The following is a 16,351-nucleotide window of genomic DNA, read 5'->3' as shown; positions in this document are numbered from 1 at the left end:
ATGCAGATATAAAACAAGCTTTACCTTTGATACCGGGATCTGGTGAAATTATCAACACCGATAACCTTATCAAGTATGTTTTTCAAGTTCCTACACCTTCAGTATTTTTAATGTAGACTGGTTTTTTAGTTTTCTACCACTGTTAATAGGGCTCATACACTTAATAGAGCAATACACTTAATTACAATAAGGAATTCCTGCTGTAGCATAGATAGCTTATAAACAGTTCCCTCTCATTACCATTTAACACTTCTGTTCTGAGAGTCGGTCTTTGTTTTTAAATATTAGCAGGAAACATGCCTGTTGCATTCGCTTAGCCTTCTTGGTGACTTCCTGCTGCCTGACCATGCTTTTTTTTTTTTTAATTAATGCTTCATCAGTCCTTTAGAAAATATTTTGATAGTATGCTTTGTCCTTTGATATAGTTCAGCTGCAAAAATCAGGAAGAAGTCTATATTCATTTTCAAAACACTTGTATACTTTGGTCACTGATGTACTTAAGTAGCAGGTGTTTTTTTTGTTTTTTTTTTGTGGCCTAAAGAACATAAGTTGATGTGCTACTGAAACAAACACGAAGTAAGGCAAGTTAAGACACTAAATAGCTTCAATCTAGTTAGTGTGGAAGTCAAATATGGGAGTAGAGGTGGAGGGCAGGAGAAGGAAGTTGGTGATAAAGCTATTTAAAAAAAGCAAGCTAAATGTAGGTTAATATCCATAGGATGTTTTGGAGACTAAAGATTTAGAAATATTCAGAAAACAGATACTTGAAGAAAACCTTTCAAGAGGTTCAGTAAACATCTAAGAAATAAAAACGGTCTTAATTTTCTTAGCTGCTGATTGTTGGAAACTGAGATAATGTAGTGAATAAAAAACTGCTGAAATCTTCTCTGTTCCTGAAATCTTTTGCCTAAGCATGCAGTGCTTGCTGCCTTTAGGCATCTGCTCTCATTTTGATTTATTTTATTCTTAAAATACAAATAGGTTTGATCATGTTCCGTTGGTGACACCTAATGGTGATGTTTTGATCCAAGACCTGAACTTTGAGGTAAGATTTTAAATATCATCAAAAAATGTATTGTGCTTCATTTAACACTTTAAAGTGAAAGTGGTAAGTGGTCAGAAAAAAAACAAGCAAACAAAAATGTAAAAAGCGATGTTTGTATGATGTGCATATGCAAGAACAAAATTCATGTTTTTTCTTAATTTTGAAAAATAAAGGCAGTAAACTGTTGCAGATGAAGTTTGTTACAAGTATGTTTTTTTTTCTAGCTGCAATTGTTGCCAAACTAGCTGGAGAAAAGAATTAAGTATTGTTGGAAATTCTTCACTGATGTCATCTGCTACTATGTACAAACCTACAAGGACAAGAGTTCGTCTTATTGCTTATAGCAGCTTTCAGCACTTTTCAGTACTTTCTCAATACTGTTTTAATGTTTTGTCTTCACATTTTTAGGTTCGATCTGGTGCAAATGTTCTGATTTGTGGGCCAAATGGATGTGGGAAGAGCTCACTTTTTCGTGTTCTTGGTGAAGTAAGGAAACTTTCAAATAGATTTAGAAGAATCTACAACAGAAACACTATTGTAGAACTTTTTTCCTCAAGTTTAAATCTTTTTCTTGTAGCTGTGGCCTTTGTTTGGTGGACGTTTAACAAAGCCTGTAAGAGGAAAGTTATTCTATGTTCCTCAGGTGAGACAAAGTACTTTAACGAACAAGTCTTCTCTTTCTTCCTTTGATGACTGTTTATAAATATTTGACATAACTTATTGTCTGTAACTGTCTCAGAGACCATATATGACTCTTGGAACACTCAGAGATCAAGTTATATACCCAGATACTTTGGAAGATCAGCGAAAGAAAGGGATTTCTGACCAGGTAACAAGTGATTCATTTGCTCATATTAATTCAAACAAATGGTTATGCTTTAAATTAAAAATACTGATACTATAGAAACAAACTAAATGTAGTGTTTTTAAATGTTTATCATGATTGATGTTACACCTGCATAGTAGGATAACCCTTTATAACTCTTCTAAATATATATATTTTTAAAGTTCACTTAAACTTCGTTACTACTTTTCAAAAAAGGTGCTGAAGGAGTACTTGGATAACGTCCAGCTGGGTCAAATCTTGGAGCGTGAAGGAGGCTGGGACAGTGTTCAGGACTGGATGGATGTACTCAGTGGAGGAGAAAAACAGAGAATGGCTGTATGTCTCAAAAGCATAAGTACTTAAAAAATATATACAGGAAATAAGTTGAAAATGCAATCTGGATTTTAAGCAAATTTTGTGTATTAAATATTGGTATTTTACTTAAAGAAGGAAACCTCAAAAAGTGAAATATCTGAATACAGCAAAAACAGTTGAAGTAACAATTAGTTTTGCTTGAAATGTAGTAAGAATGTTGAGCTTGTACCATCCCTTGTGCTTTGATTATGTGAAAGATGTTTTTAAAATAATGGTTTTGCAAGTAAAAAAAAAAAAAGTCAACGGTGTAACATACAGCTCTCAATTCTCTTGCCACAGTAAATTTTTGGACATTGATTTTAAGTCTAAATTGTCACATGACTGTACTGATTGCAGTCTTGTATCCATGTAATTCCTTTGGTTTGCATTCTAGATGGCAAGACTGTTTTATCATAAGCCCCAGTTTGCAATTCTGGATGAATGTACCAGTGCTGTTAGTGTTGATGTAGAAGGCTACATTTACAGCCACTGCCGAAAGGTAATTCCTTTCCTTTTATTTTTCAGTAAATTGTACAAGAAAGCATTCCTGTACTCTCACGGCTTTTAGTGAGTTTCTAATTTAGAAAGACTGACATTTGGAGATAAAATTGCTAGCTATAGCAGTTGTGCCAGTCCTTATACAGTGAATACATGTATGTTTCATCACTTTAGTGTAATTATTTCTTCCTGCAGTAATGCCTCATGAATCTCTGAAGTAGAAATGGCCCACTGCTATTTCATTTCTTCTCACCTATGCAGTTCTGTGATTTACATAGCAAATAACTTGGTCGTCATCCCAGACATTCTGCATGCTTCTATGGTGCCTTGCAGAAAGATAATCTTTTTTTCTTTATTATTTGAGAGGGCCAGGCTGCATCTTCCAGCTCCAGATAAGTATTCTTTACTACTTTAGAAAAAAACTTATAAGTGCCTAGAATTGTTTCACACCTAGCAAGGGAGCTCAGATATGTGTTGTATATGTACGCAATGAAGTATTCAGGGTGTGCATGAAGATGTTTCTGGAGGAGAGTGCTCAGGGCCTTCATGAATCAGTGCTGCAGAAGAACTTTGGCACTGCCTGCCTTCTCATTTCTTCCTTTCTTGCATTCCTGAGGTTGTATTACTAAGAAAATCTTTTGTTTTTTCCTTAGTATTCATCCACTGTTCTTCATCATGGCTAAGAAAAGCAAAAGAGTTTACTTAGTTTTCAGGAGTTATTTGAAACATGCTCCTGAAAACGCATTTTTTTTCCTCAAATATATCTCTAGAATTATATCTGTGGTTAAGAGGAAACTTGAAAATAGTATAAAGTGGACTGTATCTTATGCCTAGTATAGAATTTATTGAAGGGGGGAAAAAGAAAAGCTTAGGGTATGCAAGGTCTCTCTATGCGTGCTAGGGTTTGATAAGTGTTTTATAGTCTCTTGGTAATTTAGGTGTACATGTGATACTCTGCTTCAGAACTCTCATTAGATGAGGACTGTGGAGTAATAGACATTGTTTCTTGAAGTAATTTTGCCACATAACTGAATACTGTGAAAATTTTGTAAGAACAGTTTTGCATGTTTTATTTCATTAAGACTGGAGTGTCCACTTGTTTTTAGAATTACTGTTGCCAGGTGACTAATGCATATTACTGAGAAACAGAGTTCCTATCTAATCTGTCCTTGCAGAAACTAAGAAAATTACCGTTTTATTATTGGAGCCATTTTGTCTTTTATTTGGTACAGCTGCTGGGAATGCATAGTTAACTGAGTTGCAAGGAAAATTGCCTTTAAGTTGTTGCTTACAAAATTTATAATTAATTGCTTTTGTGGCCTGGGGATTCGTGACTTTTTTTCATGTTTAAGTAGACAGTTTTTAATTATCAGCTATATTTTTGTAACCTGAAACTTTATCTTCCTTGCCCTATTAATTCTACCAAAATATCAGAAGCAAGAGAATGGTGAAATCAATTGGAAAAGTTAGAACTTTTTAAAATTGTAAGATCTTGCATTAAGACTACATATTTACACTACTAGTAGTGGTCTGGAAGCTTGTGTTTATGAATTTAACTTCATCAGCTGTATCAGGCTGAAAAATAAATACTATCCCTCCATGAGAAGAATGAAATTAACTGCCTTATTTCCTTATTCATGTAGGTTGGCATTACGCTCTTCACTGTCTCCCACCGGAAGTCACTCTGGAAACATCATGATGTACGTAATCTATCCTTTTGCTAAGTATATCTGTAGCTGGTTGAGATTTCTTTTGTATTTTTCTATTAAATTCAAGATGTTCACATTTTATTTCCTGGTAGATCATGTTCTGTTTTATTAAAAGGTCATTCTTTCATAATCCTGTTGCAGTATTTGAAATATTCTTGCTCTTCCAATTACGAAAAGTTTTTAGCCTAAAAAAAATGCCCCTGAAAAAATAACCCTAATCCAACTGCAAATCAACTTTAATGAGAGTTCAGTAAAAAGTATGGAGAACTTGCTTTCAGAAGATACCTACCTCCTAAACCTCTACATAAATTTCTCTCTAATACATAGACTTTTTTTTCAAATTTAATACATTACTAGTATTATCACATTTTACCCAAATTGTGTGTAAGATGGAGTGGATGCTGAATTAATATAGAGGGACGAATGTATAATTTTAATATATTGTCACAACAGACAGAAGATCGACATTAAGTCTGGGTGTGACCAGTAGATTGGTGTTTGATAAGAACAAAACCCGTGTGTGTTTATGTACGTTTTGCATACATATACTTTTTTTCTCCCAGAGGTAATTGAATTTAGTGAAGCACAAGGTGGGACCCCCTGGCCAGCTGAATTTAAGATTTTATGTTGAAGCTACTTAAAAATTGTAACTTATTTATGCACTTACAGGGCTGGTAATTTTTAAGGGATTGATAATGTATGTGTTTTTGTTTCAGTTTTACTTGCACATGGATGGCAGGGGAAACTATGAATTCAAGAAGATAACTGAAGACACAGTTGAATTTGGATCTTAAAATTCATAAACTGAACTGCTACAGAGACTGATTACTGGAAATGTGTAGAATGGCAAACCTTGTACAGTAAATTTACTCAGCTTGTTTTTAAACAAATTAACTAGGATAACTTAAAACAAGCTCTTAAGCGTTTACTATTATGTAGGATATTGCTAATTGTGTATATGTTGGTTTAATTATTAATATGTACTAAGAATGTCTTTATTCTTGTGGTTTAAAAACCTGCCTAAATTAAATTGGGCTTAAATCAGTGTAACCTGATTCATCCTGGGATGCAAACCATTTGAAATCAGCTGATTTGACTTTTGTAGACCTTCTTTCCCTTCAGTGAAAAGCCCTGTTTAAATTAGGGTTGCTACCTCTCTCTTGTTCCTGCAAAGCGGTCTTGGATATTTTGCTCTGTTCTATGCATATTTCTGAGTTATCTCACACAATGCAGGACATTATCCCATCTTCAGATCTATGCTCTGGTTGGTTCATGAAAGAGCCTTTTCCTTCACCAAGCCTTGTGATGTAGCCAATACACCCTTGCCGATAAAGAACGGACTGAATCTGAAAGATGAAACTAATTCCTTCTGCTAAGAAAATTAAGCTAGTGCTGTGCTGGGTTTTGGGTTTTCTTTCAATCTTTGTCTGTCCATGCAGTCATCTGCTGCTCACCGATCTCATTCTCTTCTGATTTATTAAGACCTCTTCTATAGCTCCACCTTTTCTGTCAGTGAAACCCTATGGTAACAAAGAGTTGAGAGGAAATTGAGGGAGGAAAGGACTAATCAGAAGGGGAAAAGAAAGATGATGTTTCAGCTGAGAAAGCCAAATAGTTCCCACGAAGCCTGGGAGCAATCATTCTTCTCTTGAAATTGGTAGAAGTTAAAAAAGACTCAGATCATTCCTCTGGAAGATAATTTTAATAGACTGTTGTGTATCCTGTGTGTGTGTGTGCTCAGTTTTGTGATGCAGCAGCTACTTTTCCTTTTCTTCCTCTTCAAAAAATCAGATCTTCTTGTGGTTTTGGCTGCTTTACAGATATGACTTTGAAAGTAAGTGATAATGGTACTCCTTGATAGGCAGATTTTTCTAGTCTGTGAAGCCTAAAATAACACTTTCATCCTTCAAATTTTTCTCTAATTTTGGTTGTGAGGTTTCTTGATTTATGATTTAAAAAATAAAAATAAAAAATTTACCAGCAGTTCTCAGTGCTAAGTATGACTAGTCCCTGCTGGTTTTATTATTCTGGCTGCCAAATCCCTTGACGAATTTAAACTCTTAAATTGTTTACTGTAACCATTTTTCCCCCATACAGATGATGACTCTGGTCATGTGATTTTGACAAACATAGATGCAGCGAGGTGAATTTTGTCATCGGGGAGTAGGAAGGTATAACTCAAACTGAATTACTGTTTAAGCTTTAAAACAAAAAATTGCAATACCTGTTGTACATTGAAGGTCTAATAATTCCTTATTGTTCCACATAAGATATAATATAGGAATGCTTTATATGAAGGCATGCATAAAATATGCAATAAATCTGCTCTGTGCCTCTTTTGTCACAGGCTTAGGTTTAAAAATATCTTTTCATAAAACGGATATGAATTTGGATGTACTGCTGTATGTTGACTTCCTTAATTTCATCATCTTTCATGTTGGGATTGCTACCTGTTAGTATTTTTCCTTTGATCGTAGTTCTTGCCCTTGACTTTCACTGCTAGTATTCTTTGATAGTATTCAAATGCAAACAGCTATCCTAGTCTAAGAATCCACTGATCACAGTAGATTTGTGGTAGGATGCATAGAGGAAAGTCAAAGTGTGTCACATTCAGGAGCATAAGGTGCCAGAATAAATTTTTATGCTCGTTCCACAAATAGAAAACAATAGACAAATTCTGCTCACTCAGATTTGCATATCAGCCTAATTTGTACTGTAGCAGGTAGCAGCATGCGTTAAGTGAGGTTGTAATATTTTTTTGACTGTAACTGTGAAAATATGAATGCCAGATAGCTATTCTTGTGAAAATTGTCAGCACAAATGCAACAACTTCTCTTGGAAGGGTTGATATACTAGCCCCTTTGTGAAACATGAAGAAAAAAAAATCAATTAAAATGAGGAAGTTGCTGTTATGTTTGTGAATAGGGCAGACTTGGGATACTTCAACAAATTTCTAACACTGACAAGTAAAACCATACACGGTACACTGATAAGGAACCCTAGCAACCAGTCCTGTGGTTCCTCACAATTCAATTGGTCACTAATAGAATTTTGTGTAACCTCCAGATTTATTTAATAAACTAAAAAAAGTCCTATTTTATAACCAAGGAAAGTAATTTGACTTTATAGACGACGTGACATTCATTGACATGGAAGATGCTATATTTCGGGTCAGGACCTAGCATTTCTAAATGTACTGAGAGGGAAGAGAAAGTATTCTGTGCTTGATTGCAAACAAGGCTTATGAAATAATACAAGAAATGTTTTAGAATGATATTCTTAAAAGGCCTTATATTGAAGTATTTTGAGATAGGTTTGATATAAATGAATGTTTGTAAAACCTAATGAAAGTGATCAAGTCTCAATTATGTTGCAGAATTGCACTGTGATGCTGTATTTTAGCTCTTAAGTCTTTTTAATAGCACAAGTTGGAATTCTGTAAATTGGAATTCTGATCTATCTTGGTAAGGCAGAGTACTGAACTGTTGATGCTTTGAAGATGGTATTGGTACTGGTCAGGTGGCTGCATTTCAACAGTGGTGGGAAACATTCCTGTATGTAAATACTGTAAAGTGTTTTTGAGGGGAAAATGGCGCTATATAAATGTAAGACATTAAGTGCCTCTGAAATAATAAATCTAAAGACAAAATATGTTTAAGCTTTTGATGTTTCTTGATGTGATTAGGATTTTTGTAACAATACAGAACATGTATTCAGCAAATACTGAATTACTCACTGAGCTACTTGACTTGTGTTCAGCTTATAAAGGTGATGGTACTGCCTGATATTCATCCAGGCATCAGCCAGACAATGCCATGCAGTTGTAGGCTTAACAAAAATATGAACACTACTCAAAGATCTGTAACTCAATTGCTTTGTGTGTATGTGCGTTAATCTGTTTTAAATCTGCTCTGATTTTGACCTCTGTTCTCTCTTTTTCTCTCCTACATCCTTTGTCCACTTCTTATCCCTCAAAATTTGCCTGCATAAGATTAACGTATGTGTTTATGTGGTAATTCTTTTGAATGCTCCCTGTTCCTTGAACTTTGAGGAAGTTACATGTATTGTATTTGTGATTTTTTCTTTTTTTTTTTTTGTTGTGGTAGATCTCCCCCATCAGGATGCTTGAAACTGTGTAATCTAAGAGTGATAGATTTACCTAAATGAATTGATAGCAGGGATGTTATCCTGTCATCAGTGCTTCTAATGTTAGTGGTTTTTTCTTAACTGAGATTAAGAATATCGAACAAACTTGTATATGTAAAGGAATAGAGCTGGCTTTGTAAGGAAGCCTCTCAAATTCAATTGAAAAATCAAGTGTTGTTCAACTTAACCGAAGAGCTGGATGATGTTTTACATTATAGATGTGATATTTAATATTCTAATAATTTGAGCGCTGTAAAGTTTGCTGCTTATAGAATTCTGGCCTTTCTGCTACCCAATTCCTTACAAGTATTTTGTATGCATCAGTACCAGTTCTTCATTATGTAAAGGGAAAATATTGATTTATGGAGCAGTGAAACTGAAATAACAGGGTTACTCTGGGAAAGGTTGGCAGTGTAAACTGCATCCTGGCCTGTAGATGTGTTGGAATGTTTCTTCTCTAAAAGAGGCACAGATGGTTTAGTAGGCACCTGGCTGTTCAGTCCAAATGTAAAACTGAGCACTGTTTGAGGGTGACTTGTACTATGAAGAAAATTGTGGAGGCATTGCCATTTAATTAGCTGTATGCTGTATAGAAGCGATGAACTGGTGGGAATCCAAGCAGCAGTGTGGTTCTCTTTGTGGAACGCCACCATGATGCTTACTGGACAGACATCTTAATTAAGTCATAATTGGAACTGACAAGTGAGTCACTACAACTTAGCAGAATTGGCAGTTTGAGCTATATGTTTCTTAAGCCAGGGGATACTTCTATGTAAATTCAGCACTAGAGTGAGAGAGGAAAAAAAATCACTGAATTGTTGTTGTTGTTCTTGTTTGTTTTTTTGTTTCCCTCTAGGACTCAGCCCTCTGCAGACTGAGTAGGTGCTACTGCATCCTTAATCTTTGGTATCATAAAATGACCCAGAAATGTGGAAAAAAACATTAAGATGTCCTACCATCAAGTTAGGAGATAAAAATCCATCATTAATGATTATATAGCATTATCACAGATACTGTGAGATGTTTGTAGAAACTTTCACAATAATGATCTCCTGAAATTCAACTGTGAAAAACAGTTGGAGACTGTTTCATTTTTTTCCTGTTTAAAAAAAAAAAAATCAGTTTATTTTTGTCAAGTAGATAAGTTTATACAGGTTCAAATTGCTGTTTACCAAGCTGCTGTATATTGTATAATGTATTTCTTCATTACCTTTCTTCATCACCTGATTTACGCCAGTTCTTTTCATGATCACGAAAAGAGGTTTCCTGCCTTGTATAAATCATGATCCCCAGTTGTTTGGGAAAGGGTAAAAGGCTGGTTGATTTTTCACTCCAAGTTGTGGTTCCAGATTCTCACTCATATTAATGCTTGGAGTTTGTGGGGGAAAACTGAACAGGTAGGAAAATCTGAGATTTTATTTCTTAAATGAGACTTCAGGTGTTGATGTCTTAGGCATCTTTTCTTTATAGTAGAACACATTTGTATTGTTCCAAGTAGAACTCCAAAGCAGGTGTTTTTTGACATACATCGTTCAGTCTGAAGTTGTCAACATGGAAGTTGCTCATCTGGATTCTCATCAGTGCTTCCTGTATGAAGTGATAGTAAGTACAAAAAGTAGAGAACTTTGAAGTAGAATGATGCAGGAAGTAGCTTCATCTTGTGCATATGCAAATTGGCTTTTTAACTTTGAAGGTTAACAATTAACAATTGTTACAGATTAGTCTGCCTATTTTTTCCTTGTGTTAGCTTATTATTAATAAATTAGTGGGCATTCTTTTTCCCTGTCTTCGTTGGGGAACAGACTGCCCCATCACCATTCCAGACACCTGCAGTCAGATTTTATTGCAGTGCCTTAAACTCCACCTGAAAGATTAGAATTATTGCCTAGTAAAGGCTTCTACAACACACATGCATTCTGAGAAAACTCAGAATCATTCATATACATTCAAATGCAAGATCCAGTGGTTTTGTCTTCAAGCAGAATTACAGCCAAGCTAGTACGAAAGCAATTTATCTTTGTTAAAACCTTAAAACAACTTTGTTTTAATGTTGCACAGTCATCTTTGAGCTGCTGTATCATTTTCTTTCCCTGTATGCAAAAGCAGAGCCAGACTATAAATAGTCTGGAAGCCCACAGACAGAAGCTATCTTCAGGGAATAGTTTAAAAAAACATGATAAATTTGAAGATTAAATTGAAATCATATGCCTAAATGTCTGGTGCAATTCTGTGGGCGCTGGCTTTGGAAACTGAAGACACATTGCCAGTAATTCTGCGAGGAGTGCAGCAGAGTAATAGTAATCATACAGTCGGCTTTATAAAATGTGAGGGAAGGGGAACTTCTGTGAAATATATCATTCCCAAACCAGCCCCAGCACTCACAGCGTCTTTAACTCTGGTTAGAAACCTTGCTTTTGGTGTCCTTTGTCGAGTCTGTAGTATAAAGATACAGAGGCTTTTACTGGCAAGAGGAGCTGTTGTGCAATAGTGTCCAGCCCTGCTGCCTGTTCTGCTTTTCCATAGACCAACATTTCCCATCTGTCCCTCATTCTGGGAGACATGGCATCCACACATGATGCTATACCAAAATAGAACAGAACTGGAAAAATGAGGTCAAAGCTGTCTATGCAAAACCTAGACTGCTGAGACTAATTTACTTGGGAACTCCACCTCTGTGACAGAGCAGATTTTATGCATTAAAGTATCTTTAGAGTTTGGCACAAATCACGACAATGTTAAAAGAAATCCTGATCATAAAAAGTTTGGAGAATGCTGCTCTGGAAAAGCCACACCACGTATGCGATTGGAGAGATGTTCCTCTACACAACCAAATGTGCCTTTTATTTTCTTAGATGTAAGCATTTATTGCTATCAGATACTAAAACTGCTTACTAGACTGAAAATCTACTTTAATCTTTGTGAAACATGATAAGCTAAGTAGTGTGAAGATGCTTCTCAAAGTAAACTGGCCCTTTATTTATTTACTTTAGCATGGTGTGCTGCCATAGGAGTGCCTTGGCACAAAAGCCACAGAGCTAAAAACAGCTGTCAGAAGCTGCTAATATGCCAGATGTTGTACAGTACTGCAGGATAACCCTCCATAGAGGGACCAATGAACAGAAGTGTTTGAGGAAACAATGGTTAAGGAGAAATAAGTGTGTGTTGAAGGCTTCTTTGAACCCCAATGCAATCTTATATATTGCAACAGGACTTCTCTGGAAAGCTAAGAACCACTGGCAGGTGTTGTGTATTTTTTTTTTTTCTATGAAACAGGGAAGTGGGAACCAAAGTCAATTCTGCATATTGAAATTCTAGCCTTTCTAAACTCACAAATGCTAGGTAGATTATATGAAATCTAATTATAACTTTCTGTTAGGATAGTTGTGTTTATAACAGTCCTAAGAGAGTTTTGGAAGGGCTGCTTGAATTTAATCCTTTGATGTTCACAAAAATCTTAATGATTAGGGTGTATTTGCAAACTTCCTTGCCCTTCTCTGCGGTGTTGGAGTGCATCATATCAGTGGGATACAGGGTCCTTACATGGGTACATTTCAGAGGCAGGTAGCTCCTGTGTACAGCCATGTATTTGTGTTCCCAAGGTTGTGGGTAAGTTATTGGTCCTCATGAGAGAAACTGCACAGACAAGCAGAGTAGTCTCTCACCTGAGACCTGTTCCTCTGGCAACTTCTTGTGCCTGTCACTGCCCCTGGAATGGGGAGAATTCCCCAAAAAGTTTTTTTTGGAAGTTGCTTTGTGAAGCAAGCTTAGTAGAACTCAAGGCATGTGAAGCCCAAAATAGCCACTGTTACAAATCTAGTTGCGTTCCAGCTGGTCTTTCCCTATTTGTGCCTTTTTTTTTTTAACTTGTCACCAGACAGAGAACGTGTTGTTACAGTTCAGTACATACTTGCACTGCAACGTAACCTGCATGGCTTTTACACAGGGCTTTTATACCCTGTGAGGTAGTAACACATTTTTCAGTGCTCCTAAAAGATCATAGCTGCTTCTCAGGGGGTCTCAATCCATTCCTTAATAGTTACAAGGACAGCGACAGGAATCTGTTCTGTGTTTCAGTTATCTTGAATAGGGAAAGCCTCGTAAGAGATTTAATGCTGTATGAATATCTTTTGATAGAATCATGGAATCATTAAGGTTGGAAAAGACCTCTAAGATGACCTAGTCCACCCATCCACCTACCGCTAATGCCGCTAATTTGCCCACTAAACCATGTCCTTAATGCTACATCTACCTTTCCTTAAACACCTCTAGGGATAGTGACTTCACCACCTCCTTGGGCAGCCCGTTCCAGTGCCTCACCACTCTTGGAAAAGAAGCTTTCCCTAATTTCCAGTCTGAACCTCCCCTGGTGCAACTTGGAGCCATTCCCTCTTGTCCTCTCACTAATGATGTTAGAGAATAGGCTGACCCCCACCTTGCCACAACCTCCTTTCAGATATTTCTAGAGGGTGTAAGGTTTCTTCTTAGATGCCTCTTTTCCAAACTGAATGATCTCAGTTCCCTCAGCCTCTCCTCATAAATCTTGTGCTCCAGAACCTTCGCTGGCTTTGTTGCCCTACACTGATACTGAACCACTGAGTTTTCTGAGAGTAAAGGAATTTGGATTTGTGCAAATTTTAACATTGTTAAGCAAAGGGTAAATAAGTACTTGCTGACGGTGGCCTTGTTTTCAACAGTGCTAGAAAGTTGTACAAGATGAGATGTGTTATAACCTGAAGTCCTTGGAGAAGATGGCAGAGTGAAATAAGGATTACATGGAGGAATTCAGGAGGTATCCAGGGAGAGAACTGCTCCTAGATTTCCCATTGGGTCTCATTGAGCTGTTCAAGTTATCCATTGCTCCTCACTAATAGGAAAGAGATCTAATAAATTCAGTATGACCTTTTCCTTCAAGTTCTGGTGAAATCTGGATTCAAACAGGATTGTCATGCTGGTCATTTAAGAAAAAATAGATTGATAATAACATAGTGATTATGCCTCTTTTTTGCCACTTGGGGTCATCTTTTCTTAGTTCTAAGTAGCCTGGAATGTAGTACTGAATGTTCAGTTGCAGGATTAGCATTGTAGAGATGGTTTCTGGAGTATAAAATGCTTATCCAGTGCTGCTATTGTGATCTCACACTATGAAAAGTAAACAAGATGTGTTTATGCTTCTACTCCAATAGAGATAGCTGAAGCAGCAACATATGGTGATATGGTTGCATCTTTGATCTATGGAAGAAAATGGATATTTTATGAATAAAGTGGAAAGATGGAATGTAAGACTATAATCTCTGTGAAGATGTGTTTTGGACATGAATGGTAAAGTACAAAAGCAGCAGAAGGGAAATATTTTATGTTAATCAAGAATATACTCTTTTAATTAAGCTTAAAGATACCACCTTTTTTTTTTTTGGCAGAAATAATGACTGTTTATTGGAGTAGGCTTTAAAATCTCCCTTGTTATTTTAGCTCTTTTATTACATTCAGTTTTTAATTTAGCTTTAGGACCACTGAAGGGCAAATTAAAAATATGATCACACTGGGAGAACATCTATTCAGAGGATGGAGATTTTTAATTAAACTGCTCTTCTGATGAGAAAGTTTTGTGATTATAATAATGTTAGGGTACTTTGCTTTTTAGATATGACCTGAAGTAAGAGGGTAGGAAATGTGAAAACAGAAAGAAAAAGGTGGCATTGAGATTTACTGGAACTGTAAATATTCTTTGAGTTCAGATTATTGACTTCATTGTTAATTAAGTAGTCACTAGAAGTGTACCTTTTTAATGGTAAGTGCGTGCACTGAGATGCTCAAAACAATATTAGGAAATGCTCTGGAAGTTTCTGATCTGATATGGTGAGCAAGGGAAGTTGTAGAGAGTGAAAAATATTGCTATGGTATTAATGTATTCCTGATTGGTGATAAGGAATATACATTTATTCAGATGCTATATTTTCATATAAATGAGATCCTAATGAAATGGTGAGTGCATCTCTGGGGAAGTAGTAGTTATGGAAATGAAGAGGATGGGGTGGGTAGGTGGAATGGAAACATCAGCAGTGGAATTTGGGGAAGTAAGGAGCAGAAGGTTTCTGAGCTGCTTATATGAACAAAAAATTGAACACAAATGAAATTCCATAATATGGAGCACAATTTTCTATAAGAAGAGAAAAAGATGTAATACCTGCAGCTGGATATCCAAGATAGTACCTGGTTATAAGAGCCCTGGTGGCAGTCAATACAATTGTCTTTCAATTGTCTTTTTTTTTTCCCCCCCAAGTATGGGCAGACTTTACTGAAAGAAATTGAACCCAAGGCAAATTTTTCTGTGAAATTGCCTAATTCATTTACAGTTACCTGCTGAGGAATTGCAGGAGGAGATGTAGGTGTTCCTCTGGGCCTTTTTGGAAGATACTGAAATGAGATATTTGGGCTGATTTTAGAGCTCGTGCCAAAAGAAGCAGAAGAGTGTAAGAGTTTCCCATCATAGGGTAGAAGGAAAAAGAGTTTTGCAGTGCATCCGTCCTGTTCATTACACCCTGAGCTTTTTTAAGTGACCTTCTGCGTAACACTGGGGGGCACCTACAGCAGTATATAAGGAAGGGACACCTTTCTGTGAAGATTCTCTGCGTTAAGGATGTGAATGTACTACACAGGAGAGCGGATGGTGTGGTAACACCAGACAGTGGTTTTGGAAAGATCTTCAGATGACCAGTGCCTGTTTCTGCCCTGTCTAGCAGATTGTTCTTTGTGTTTGAGAAAGGAGTTAAAACTCGCACAGAAACCCATCAGCAAAGCTCCAGCACAGGACTTCTCTCTCCTAGAGTGACAAACCTAGGCTAAGGAAGCACTCTTATGTGTAGCAGCTAACCACTGAGGGATTGCAAACTGACGAACTGACTCTTGTCTGGTCCTCTCAAAAGCCCACTTGTTCCTGTGTATCATGGAGTTCTAAAATTGTGCAGCAATCAGTACTAACTTAGAAAATAAGAGGGTAATGTTTCATAGCTGTTTGTTCTTACTCACTAAATGCAGGAACTTAGTCCTGCCACATGAACAGTGATCCAAGTTAAGCTTATAATCGCGTTCTTATTGTTGTGTGCCTCTCAGCAGCACCCTTCTCACACTGAAAAGCTGAGTCTGCTAGGAATAGATTGGCTTAAGCTGTCTGCAGCTGTATCTAAGTCTTGTAAAGCTGTTCATTTGAAGAAATGGCAGTCACTTTATTGTCCACAGTGGTGTTAGGGCTGGCAGAAAGCTAGCATCACATCAGCCTGTGCTGCCTTGCTTGTGTGAAGAAAGATTTGAATTTAAAGCAGTATTACAAACTGATAGTGGCTTCTTACAGTATGCCATGCTACAAGTTCATTGGCACAAATGTTATGTCAAGTAAGTGTGCAAATGTCTTTCTCCTCTTGAAATTGTTGGAGGCAAAGCAGAAGATGGGGAATTAGGAATATCAGTAGTAACCCATGTGGAGGCAGAAATGCGTTTATAAGATAGGCCAGGAAACTAGGAAAAGCCTTCTCACATCAATTCCCTGCCTGGCTGGCTCTGTCCAATATTTGTAGGGCACTGAAGCTGGCCCTGTGTGTGTGCCCTGGATATGACCTAGTATTTTTTTCTAGAGACAGTACTAAGGAATTTAAACCTCTGCATTAGAACAGTCTGCATAGGCTGTATGCACTGATCCACTGAGCTTTGTGGGAGAGGTGGGGGAGGGAAAAAGCCCCATTCTCAAATGTCTTCACAAACAGCCAGAAAACTTTAGAA

The 16,351-nt window shown here is 36.8% G+C and overlaps 1 protein-coding gene across 1 annotated transcript in view; it reads left to right on the top strand.

The window, feature by feature from the left end:
- The window catches only part of ABCD3 (ATP binding cassette subfamily D member 3), a 29,201-nt gene extending 19,661 nt beyond the window's left edge, over positions 1-9,540 (top strand). Inside the window, exons 15-23 of the mRNA XM_031614735.2 lie at positions 1-73; positions 982-1,045; positions 1,454-1,531; positions 1,623-1,688; positions 1,785-1,874; positions 2,088-2,207; positions 2,620-2,724; positions 4,367-4,423; positions 5,149-9,540. Of these exons, the coding sequence (XP_031470595.1) occupies positions 1-73; positions 982-1,045; positions 1,454-1,531; positions 1,623-1,688; positions 1,785-1,874; positions 2,088-2,207; positions 2,620-2,724; positions 4,367-4,423; positions 5,149-5,226 (731 nt within the window). The 3' untranslated portion in view covers positions 5,227-9,540. The remainder of the gene's footprint in view (positions 74-981; positions 1,046-1,453; positions 1,532-1,622; positions 1,689-1,784; positions 1,875-2,087; positions 2,208-2,619; positions 2,725-4,366; positions 4,424-5,148) is intronic.
- Positions 9,541-16,351: the final 6,811 nt, after the last annotated feature.

This window comes from Phasianus colchicus, chromosome 9 (genome assembly GCF_987193195.1).
Source record: "Phasianus colchicus chromosome 9, bPhaCol1.hap1.1, whole genome shotgun sequence".
Classification (NCBI taxonomy): Eukaryota; Metazoa; Chordata; class Aves; order Galliformes; family Phasianidae; genus Phasianus; species Phasianus colchicus.
Note: the sequence above shows the minus strand (reverse complement) of the source record. Positions and strands in the feature narration are given on the sequence as shown.